The sequence below is a fragment of the Desmodus rotundus genome, chromosome 9 (genome assembly GCF_022682495.2).
Source record: "Desmodus rotundus isolate HL8 chromosome 9, HLdesRot8A.1, whole genome shotgun sequence".
NCBI lineage: Eukaryota > Metazoa > Chordata > Mammalia > Chiroptera > Phyllostomidae > Desmodus > Desmodus rotundus.
In genome coordinates, this window is record NC_071395.1 from 95,038,624 (window position 1) to 95,049,713 (window position 11,090).

An 11,090-nucleotide genomic window follows, 5' to 3' on the forward strand; every position below is an offset into this window, starting at 1 on the left:
TCAACCCATCCATGTTCTCTCTCACACACCGATGTTTCTTTCCCTCTCTGTCTCCCTCCCTTCCCCTCTCTAAAAATAAAATAAATAAATAAAATTAAAAAAAAAAAGGAATTATCATAGACTAGTAAGTTTTGAGTTACTTAAAAATTGTTTCGCAGTGTAGGAATTTTTAAAGAATAAAGTGTGTAATATTTTGGATTGAAAAGCTTTAGCTCAAGATAGCATTCATCTAAAACACAGTATTTCATCAGTCCAAGAATCAAATGGTAAAAAAAAAAAAAGAATGTAACTCCGGTAACAGAATTGTGATCCAAACAACAGGGCTTGTTTAAGATGCTACAGGAGTAGCATCTTAATGAAAATCCCAGTTAAAACAAAAGTTTAGTAATAACAAAGTTTTGGCTCAACATAATTTTATAACATTTAGTTTTGATAGAAACATGTTTTATTATGGACAGTGAAACAGAAACAGGAGAAAACAGAGGAATCAACCATGCATTTTAAGTTCTTTTCTTGAATAACCGATGTTTATTAGGAACTTGTAGCCCCGTCGATGATAAATACCAACAATATCATGAAATAGTAGAAAATTATTGTCCAAATACTGAACTCCTGTAACCAAAACCCATTTTGGCTTTAAGAAAACACAACAAACACATACCAAGTCAATAATTCCATATACACCAAAAACAAAAACCAGCTCAAGTTCAGAAATCAACTGGCTGGAACACACTTATTGTGTTACTGCTTTAAGAATCCCCCGGAGCACCTTGTAACTCATTAACTGCACGTTTTCCTTCGGGGGGAAACACGGTCCTCTCTCTGTCACATATGCATAGGGAAATCTCAAAACCCAGAGGCCATCAGGTGGGAGAGTGATTTCTTGTTTTTCTGGGTAGAATACTGGACATGGGGGTGGACCTGGCTGAACCTGAAAAACACAGGCAATACAGTCATTTTTTCATTTTTCAGTAAGAAACACCTGAAAGGTAAATGCCTAAACAAACAATAGGAATGTAGGTAATGGGTGCACTCCTAACTTTAATCATATCCAATACGTCATTATTTAGGCTCAAATATTATCCTGCTTTTCTACAAATTTTTAACTTCAAGTTCTGCCACTAAAGCAATGGATGTGAATTGATGGTATGATGCAATTTATTTTTCAAGAAAAAGAATATTAGGTATAAAAAGTATTTAAAATTAAGACTTTCTTAATTAAATAATTATTTTGATATTATTCTGTACTATTTAAAAACAACCAAAACAAGCATCAGACCCTGGCCAGGTAGCTCAATTGGTTAGAGCATCTTCCCAATACGCCAAGGTTGAGGATTCAATCTCCCGTCAGGACACACAAGCAGCAACCAGCCAATGAATGCATAAAGAAGCAGAACAACAAATCAACGTTCCTCTTCCCTCCCCAAAATCAATAAATAAAACTAAAAAACAAAACAAAACAAAGCATCGGCATTTTAGTTTCTGAGGACAGAAAGGGTTGCATTTCTTACCTGAGGCATTAGTATTATCTGCAAGGGAGCATCAGGAACCACAACAAAAAGCCTCATCAGTTGAGCATAATGTGGTTTTAGCCCTCTACCCTGAGATGATGACAGAATATATAAGGGCATATCACTATTCAGGGCTTTTAAAGCTGATTCCTTTGGTCCACTTCCCAATACTTTCATTACTTTGTCAGGTCCTGAGCACATAAACCTCCGACCTCGAGAGTCTTCGTATTCAAAGCCCACGAAGGCCCGTGCTATGTCATCTCGCCGTCTTCCCCTTCCCATTACGACTGCACTTCTCTTTCCAGGAATAGCTTTATTTGGAGCAGGCCAAGAATTTGTGTCTAGGTCTCCTTCATCATCAGCTCTGGTCCTGATGACAATGTCCCAAGGCATAAGATAGTTTGTTCCTGGAATGAAGCCCTGTTGGTCCAAACCTGTATGAAAGTTGTAAGACTTAGCAGGGCCTAGTTTAACCAAAGACCAGCTCGAGAATTTGGGCAGGAGACCTTTCGGGCAATTTGAATGCAGCATGCCTGGGAGATACTCAACTGTGGATGCCTGTCGATCAACCAAGTTTGGTCTCTTCTCAGTTTTTACTTCTCCTTGACCATGAACTTCTGGATTATCTCCTCCTGCTTGTGGATCAGCTGGATAGGTACCTAAACTATCTGTGGACTGGCCTAAACTCAAAGCTAAACTCAGGCTTGTGCTCTCTCCTTGGGTTTGAGGTTCTTTTTCTTTAAGTCTGTCAGCTTCTGCATCTGGAGGGGCAGAAGATTCATTTTTGGCAGGTGCAGGATCTGGAGTACTTGGTTCAAATATTGGGAAATTGATATGATCCAATTTTCCACAACATTTTTCTTCCAGAAGCTACAGAGGAAGACAGAGGGGGAGAAACTGTAAATTTTTCATTTAAAATAACACAAAAAGTTCTTCACTCAGAAAAGCAAGACAGACAATGAATGAGTAAGCAAATAAGTACGTATAAAGAACTTTCCCTTGTTTACATATCACACAGCAGTCACATTTACTTTTCTAGATATTTTACTTCTGAAAATGTGTATTTTTACTCAATCGGTAGTAACAGGAAAAAGAAAAAGAAACAAGAAAAAAAATCCAGAGTCTACCTGATAAAAGTCATAGTTAGCTGCCTTGATATCAAAGGGATCATCTCGAGGTGCTTGTTTCCTTCCACAGTTACAGGCACCAGTGGACCGAGCTCGGCTATTGTGATACAGCACAGGAGGGTTTCTTTCAGCCTCTGGCTTTTCTCCTAGAAAATGTATATAAGTCACTATTAATTTCACACACACAATGCAGAGTCAAATTTCTTTTGCATTCTTTAGCATCTAATCCCCAAATTTCTCCAAATAGTATTTTGGAAATAAGAAAATAAAACCCCAAGCCCAACACCAAACCTTACCTAAAATACACATAAAAGAAGAAAACAAGTGAAAATACATTAGGTTTCCTAAATAAATTTTATCACCATTATGGTGACCTTACACTTCATTTTAGTTCAACAAAAACTATGATATAAAGAGGTTAATATGGCATTTTTGAAACTTTGTATCATTTAACAGTTCTCATTTACTAATACTGTAGGGTTCATTCTTTAAATATGAGAAAATAATTAGTCGTCATAGCTGATTATTTTCTTTTTTACAGCAGCAGGAGAGAACAAATCTGATGCACCTACATTTCTATAGGGCTCTTTTTAAAAATATCCATACATAGTGAACAAACTCTCTTAAAACAAGAATAAAAGCACAGCTCACAGTTTTGATTTCAAAATTCTGAGAAAACTTTAGTTACCTGATTTAGGTAATGAGTGAAATTTATGTACACAATGTTGATCAGTTAAACTCCTCTCCTCACAGAGTTGATGGCCATTGCTCCAAAACTTGTAGCAGTCCTCGTGTAACTGCATGGCATACTTGTGAAAGGCTGGACCCCTAGCATGCTGACTGTATACTCGCAGCGCCTGGGCAAGCTGATTCTTATGGACAGTCATTGTGTAATTATGAGGCAAATTTGACTGATAGGCACTATGAGCCATGGGTAAAGCTTTTTGGCACCGGTTTTCTGAGAATTTGGTGTCAATATCCAAAAACCCTTCCAAGACTTTAATACTGCTTAAAATCTTAGATGTTAGCTCTCCAGTGGGAGACCCCAGGTCCTCCTCTTTCCCATCAATAGCTACTTCATACAGTTTTGAAGCTGCTGAGATCCACTTCTGGTAAGTGGGAAGTTCAAAATGGGAAGGCTGTGGGTTCCTGCCCACACTATCATCAAAACCTTTCTTGCTTAGCACTAGCTCCACATGCTGCCATAGGAATTCCCGAAGAGTGAAATCCACTAGCTGCCCTGAAGAACTGGAACTGCTGCTGTCAACGTGGAAAGAAAGTTGCTGTCGGCTGTGTTGCCTCATCACTTGGTATCGCCTGGGACCAGAAAGGGGTGCAGGCACCAGTAAAGATTCAGGGTCCTTCACAGTACAATGACTCCTAAGTTGGTCCAGCAACATGCCTACTGGGTCCTCCTCCTGGCTTCCCGAAACTATGTACACAAAAGCTTGGTTGGCAGGCACAGTGAAGAGGCAGTTGATACTCTGATTAGTCAAGACACGACTTTTCCGGAAGATTCTATAAATCTGGTCCTCCAGGGCATGTTGCAGCCTCCTTTTGGGAGAATGCTTCTTGGGCTTGTCTGGATGAGCTGGGTCTTGGTTCCGAGGGGGTTCCACTTTAAGGGCTCCATTGAGTTGAAAGAGGAAAAGGAGTCTAGGTGGGCAGGGCCGGCAGTTTAGTTTCCAGTCTTTGCCAACTGGACAATCCTTAATGGCTGTTTTGAGGAGGGGCAGTACTTTCTGTCTCAGCCCATCCAGGGCTCTGAATACTCGATCATAAGTGATGTCAAAGGAACAAGTGGGATGGACTAAAAGCAGGATATGACAGACAGAGAAAAGGTAAAGGAGACTGAGGCACTGCAGTTTCTCTTGATGTTTCCAGAACTCGTGTGCTTCTGCATGAGGTAAAGGGAGACCGCCTCCAGCTTCCCCACTCTGAAGGGCCCGACAAGCCCGCAGAAGCTGGGAATTGTCACAGATGGAAGTGAGAAGAAGATACAGAACTTTACTTTCCTGATTGTAATAGGCTTGCAGAAGGCTGTAGTCCTGCAAGCCTGGCTCCGTTTGGTTACTTTCCGCGGCAGCTACACCTCCACGAACTGGATCCGAGGCCCCAGCCCCAGGGTCCCCGGCTCCACCAGCCTCCCCGACGGCGTCAGCCTCGGTCCTGATTCCAGGACCTGGATCCCCAGGATCTTGGTGGCGAAAAAGGGGAAAGACCTGTCGGTCGCACACGGTGTTCACAAGTGAGAACTTCTCGGAATTCAGTCGCAGGGCCGTCTTGCCGAAGATTCCCACCACGCAGATCTCATCCTCTCGCCAAGGAGGCTCCGGTGCGCTGGCCACGCTCCCTCCGCCCTCGGCGGGGGGCCCCTCCGGACTTTCAGGGTCGTTGCAGGCTGGCGCTCCCATTAGAAGCTCTCGCAAGCTCACAGGAACCGCCATGGCGCTGATATTTTTCCGGAGTCCTTCCGGTCCGCCGAGCAAGCCCACCCGACTTTCTTCCAGTGTTAAAATCCTTCCCCCTCTTCTTCAGTGCCTGCTTTCCTCTCACTTTTGGTTCCGCCTCCCGCTCCTCTCTTTTTCTCCAAGGTTTTCCCTAGTGCTGCACAGCAGCGGTTTAAGATTTTCCTCAGCTTGAGACGGTAGGAATTGAGATACCATATCAGAAAGCCAATCGGAAGCAGTTAGTTGGCATTTGAAGGAATAAAAAACACGCAAAAGAAGTGTCAAGTGACTTCCAAAGAATAAAAGTCGTTCAGTTTGAACTCTAGAAGCTTGCTACACCAGATGCAGTGTGCAGACCGTAGAAGAGGAAGCTTGTTAGAAATGCAGAATCTCAGGTCCCAATCTGGATCTACTGAATCAAAACATGCATTTCAACTAAATCCTAGTGCTTCGTACACTACGGTTAGAGAAACACCGCTCTAGAAACATCTTACAAAACAAGGTGAAATTTTTTTTCTTCTGTCTTATTTATAGAGAAATATAATTCACTCACATCAATGGCAAAGAAAGCCAGTGATTTGAAAAGTTTTATGGAGTAGAAGCTTTAAAAAAATAATTTCTCAGGCCCGGAAGAATATATACCAAAATGTTAAAATATATACCAAACGTTTAAAAGGCATTGGGATTTGTTTAAACTTTTTCTTTACATTATTTATTTAAATAGGAGACTTAGTTTTTTAGAGCAGTTCTAGGTTCATAGCACAACTAATAGAAAGTACAGAGAGTTCTGTACACCCTCTGCCCCAAGCAGGCACAGCCTGGCCCATTTTCAACACCCAGTTCCATCGGTACATTTGTCACAATCCATGAATCCACACCGACACATTATTATCACCCCAAAATCCATAGATTATACATTAGGGTGTATTTTTGGTGTACATTCAGTGGGTTTGGGTTACAGGTTTAGACCAGTTGTATTGCCCTAAAAGTCACCCTAAAATTTCACTCCTAACTCCTGGTGCTCCTAGTTTTGCCTTTCCCATAATGTCACAGTTGGAATCATACAGTACATAGCCTGTCACTTAGTGATATGTATTTAAGTTTTCCTCATGTCTTTTCATGGTTTGATAGTTGTTTTGTTTTGTTTTTGTGCCAATATTCCATTACTGGATGTACCACAGTTTATTTATCCATTCGCCTACTGGACATTCCTGATTACTTCAGAGTTATGGAAATCATGAATAAAGTTGCTGCAAACATCTGTGTGCAGGTTTTTGGGTGGATCTGCTCTTTTATTTTTATATCTTTATTTTCTACAGTGAAATTTTCTTTTCTTCTTTTTAAAAATATTTTATGTATTTATTTTTAGAGAGAGGAATGGAGGGAGACAGGGAGAAACATCGATGTGTGGTTGCCTCTTGAGGGCCCCCTACTCGGGATCTGGCCTGCAACCCAGGCCTGTGCCCTGACTGGGAATAGAACCAGCGGTCCTTTGGTTCACAGGCTGGCACTCAGTCCACTGAGCCACAGCAGCCAGGGCTGAATATTTTCTTTAATTTATAATAACATTAAAAAATTCTTCCTTGAAGAAATGTGGAAAGCCTTAACTCAACATTTGATATAGTTGATTGGAAGTTTGAATGGTTAGGTTTGTTCTTTTTTTAATACTCTTAGCTTTAAAGAAGAAATGGAAATTTGGTAATTTGCATTTAGTGAGTTTTAACTTGGGATCTCAAATAATGGCAATAAAATAATTCAACATATATTACTTTGTGTGGCTCTGTGTTAAATTCTTATCAAGAACTGTCTCATTTATGTATAATTTCATATGGGGAATTAAAAAAACCTAACTGTAAAATCAGAGAACAGATTCAGGTGGAGGGAGGAGTGAGCAGATGGGTGAAGGTGATCAGAAAGTACAGACTTCTCAGTGCCTCCTCACACAACTAAAAGAAGGTCAACGACAAATTTAAAAACAAAAACAACCAGAACTGACAGAAAAGCAAACTGTATGGAAGTCCGACAACTAAGGAGTTAAAGCAGAAACATTCAGCTGGACAGGTAGGAGGGGTGGAGACAGGCAGCCACGGGGAGAGGACTCGCTGCAAGGCAGTGTCTAGAGGACTGGAGCAGGCATGGCAGCGGCTGGCGGACCTGCGAGGCGGTGGCTGGCAGACCAGGCAGTCCCACATTCTCGTGCAGATAAACTGGGAGGAACCACTGGGAAGGGAGACAGACCGCACAACCCAGGGCTCCAGCGCAGGGAAATAAAGCCTCAAACCTCTTACTGAAAACACCTGTGAGGGCTGAGGCGGCAGCAGGAGAAACTCCCAGCCTCACAGGAGAGTTCATTGGAGAGACCCACAGGGTACTAGAATGTACACAAACCCACCCACCCTGGAATCAGCACCAGAGGGGCCCAATTTGATTGTGGGTAATGGGGGAAGTGACTGAAAGCTGGCAGAGAGTGGCACTGTCCCCTCTAGGACCCTTACCCCACATAAAGCATCACAATGAAGTGGAGTGGGTTGCCTTGCCCTGGTGAACACCTAAGGCTCCACCCCTTTACATAACAGGTACACCGAGACAAAAAAATGGCTCAAATGAAGGAACAGATCAAAGCGCCAGAAAAAATATAATTAAGTAATGAAGAGATAGCCAACCTATCAGATGCACAATTCAAAGCACTGGTAATCAGGACACTCCAGGAACTCACTGGGTACTTCAACCACATAAAAAAGCCCCAGGCAGCAATGAAGGTTGCATTATGTGAAATAAAGAAAAATCTACAGGGAACCAACAGTGACGGGAAGGAAACCAGGACTCAAATCAACGGTTTGGAGCAGAAAGAAGAAAGAAACATTCAACCAGAACAGAATGGAGAAACAAGAATTCAAAAAATGAGGAGAGGCTTAGGAACCTCCAGGACATCTTTAAAGGTTCCAACATCCAAATCATAGGGGTTCCAGAAGGAGAAGAGGTAGAGCAAGAAAGTGAAAACTTAATTTTAAAAAATAATGAAGGAGTACTTCTCCAATCTGGTGAAGGAAATAAGACTTCCAGGAAGTCCAGGAAGCTCAGAGAGTCCCAAAGAAGTTGGACCCAAGGAGGAACACACCAAAGCACACCATCATTAAGCTACCCAAGGTTAAAGATAAGGAGAGAATCTTAAAAGCAGCAAGAGAAAAGGAGAGAGTTACCTACAAAGGAGTTCCTATAAGACTATCAGCTGATTTCTCAAAAGAAACCTTACAGGCAAGAAGGGGCTGGAAAGAAGTATTTGAAGTCATGAAAGGCAAGGACCTACATCCAAGATTACTCTATCCAGCGTAGCTATCATTTAGAATGGAAGGGCAGATAAAGTACTTCCCAGATAAGGTCAAGTTAAAGGAGTTCATCATCACCAAGCCCTTATTATATGAAATGTTAAAGGGACTTATCTAAGAAAAAGATGATCAAAAATATGAACAGTAAAATGACAACAAACTCACAGCTATTAACAACCGAACCTTAAAAAAAATAAAAAAGAAAAACTAAGCAAACAACTAGAACAGGAACAGAATCACAGAAATGGAGATCACATAGAGGTTATCAGAGGGGGAGTGGGAGGGGGAGAGAGGGGGGAAAGGTACAGAGAATAAGTAGCATAAATGGTAGGTAGAAAATAGATAGGGGGAGGTTAAGAATAGTATAGGAAATGTAGAAGCCAAAGAACTTATATGTATGACCCATGGACGTGAACTAAAGAGGGGGAGTGTGGTAGGAGGGGGTGTGCAGGGCGGAAGGGAATAAAGCGGGGGAAATGGGACAACTGCAATAGTGTAATCAATAAAATAAAATGTATTTAAAAAAAAAAGAAGGTACATACTTCTTGTTATAAGATAAAAAGTTCTGGGGATGTAATGTACAGCATGGTGACTATAGATGATAGTACTGCATTGCATATTTCAAAATGCTAAGGGACTTCATCTTAAAAGTTTTTATTACAAGGAAAAAATTGTAACTATATGAGGGAATGAATGTTAACTAGGTTTACTGTGGAAGTCATTTTGCAATATATACATATATCAAGTCATTATGCTGTATGCTTAAACTAATAGTGTTATATGCTACTTATATCTCAATAAAACCGAGGGGGGAGAATTATCTCATTTAATCTTCGAAGGAAGGGTGGGGCCCTCAGTTGTCATGGGTGGTGTTGGTGTTTTTAATATATTAAGGTATATTTGGATTCCATTAATTATTTTCAACCAACTTTAAAAAAAAAGATTTTTATTTATTTTTAGACCAGGGGAAGGGAGGGAGAAAGAGGAGAGAAACAGCCATGTGCAAGAATGAACATCGATCAGTTGCCTCTGGCACTCCCCCAGCTGGGGACCTGGCCTGCGACCCAGGCATATGCCCTGACCAGGAATTGAACTGGTGACTTTAAGGTTTGCAGAACGACACCCAACCCACTGAGCTACAACCAGTCAGGACTCAAATAACTCTTACTAACAAGAATTTAGAAAGAAGTAGGGGTGTGTTTTTAAATTTATTTACAATTTTTTCTACTTGTTCCCTCTCTTCTACATGTCCAGATCCTATTTCTCGTAGAAAAGCCAACTGAAATGAAAACATCTGCTTGTTCATCCGCATAAATTACACTGCAGTACTCACCATGGAGATGATTTGCTGTGTTTAGTGACTTTGCTGATCTGCAATTATTTTAGCCCTGGCAGGGTAGCTCAGTTAGAATGTTACCCCCATACACCGAAAGGTTGTGGGTTTGATCCCTGCAGGGCACATACCTGGGTTACAAGTTCAATGCTTGGTTGGGGTGCCTATGGCAGGCAACTGACCGATGCTTCTTTCTCCCTAAAAAGAATCAGTAAAACATACCCTTGGAGGATTTTAAAAATAGATTATTTTAACAATTCTTTGGCTTAAAAATCCAGGGAAAATAGTGTATATTAAACCACACACATTGTACAGAGTTTCCAAGTGAACAAAATGTTGACAAAACCAAATAGAAAGACTCCTTTGAAGAAAATAGGAGAAACAACTATTACGCTTTGCTGAAGGGACCACAGATTGGTACAATCACTTGGAAAACCAGTTGGACAGTATCTAGAAAATAGGCCCACTTTGTAATCTAACAGTTTCATAACTGACCCAAACTAGAAGCAACCCTAATGTTCATTAACAATAGCATAATTATATTCACACATCAAAAAGAAATTATTTATATTGAGTTGGCCAAAAAGTTTAATTTTTTTCGTACGCTGGCTCTAGCAGTGCTTAGTTTTCTTTAACTTCATTTGAAACAAATTTGTTAGACTGTATTGTGACAGCTGTCATATCAGCTTGTATTTTTAAAAAATCTTATCGAAATTGGATTTTTGTGAGCCATTTTAATATTGAATATGGAAAATACATTTTCAGTGCATTATGCGTTATTATTTTGAGAAAGATAAAAACACAGCTGAAATGTAAAAAAAGATTTGTGCAGTGTGTGGAAGAGGTGCCATGACTGATTGAATGTGTCAAAAATGGTTTGTGAAGTTTCTTGATATTATTGACACTTTGGCCAAATAATTCTTTGCCGTGGGGCTGTCTCACGCTTTGGAAGGTGTTTAGCAGCACCCCTATTCTCTACCTGCTAGAAGCCAATAGCAGGAGATAGCCGACATACTCAAATATCCAAATCAATTAAAGTTATTGGTGAAAATGAGAAATGTGTCTTTTATTTCACAGAAAAACCTAAACAGGTTTTTGGCCAACCCAATAGTACTGAACAATAACATGGTTAAATCTTAAAAAATGTTGATTGAAAGATAGAAAATAAATAATGTGTGATTTTATTAATGTAGAGTTCGGAAGCAAACAAAATGAACTATAGCATTTAGGGTTGCATAGTTAGAGGGCAAAAGCAAGAAATATTTATTGTAACAAGCACATCAGTAATTAGAGGGAAGGGATTATAACAGGGGAGGGAGACCGAGCTTCTACAGACATTTATA

The 11,090-nt window shown here is 40.5% G+C and overlaps 1 protein-coding gene across 1 annotated transcript; it reads right to left on the bottom strand.

Moving 5' to 3' along the window:
- Window positions 1-486: 486 nt before the first annotated feature.
- SMG8 (SMG8 nonsense mediated mRNA decay factor) lies at window positions 487-5,107 on the bottom strand. Its single transcript, XM_024573409.3, has 4 exons — window positions 3,327-5,107; window positions 2,639-2,784; window positions 1,512-2,381; window positions 487-931 (listed from the first exon to the last, which is right to left on the bottom strand). Exons 1-4 carry the CDS (start codon window positions 5,083-5,085, stop codon window positions 734-736), a joined length of 2,973 nt encoding a protein of 990 aa, XP_024429177.1. The 5' UTR covers window positions 5,086-5,107; the 3' UTR covers window positions 487-733.
- Window positions 5,108-11,090: the final 5,983 nt, after the last annotated feature.

Coding starts and splice junctions, on each gene's coding strand:
- SMG8 (XM_024573409.3), bottom strand. CDS start 5,085: ATGGCGGTTCCTGTGAGCTTGCGAGAGCTTCTAATGGGAGCGCCAGCC. Junction 2,382..2,638: donor CTAACTATGACTTTTATCAG/GTAGACTCTGGA, acceptor CTTCCTCTGTAG/CTTCTGGAAGAAAAATGTTG. Junction 932..1,511: donor AGATAATACTAATGCCTCAG/GTAAGAAATGCA, acceptor TGTGTTTTTCAG/GTTCAGCCAGGTCCACCCCC.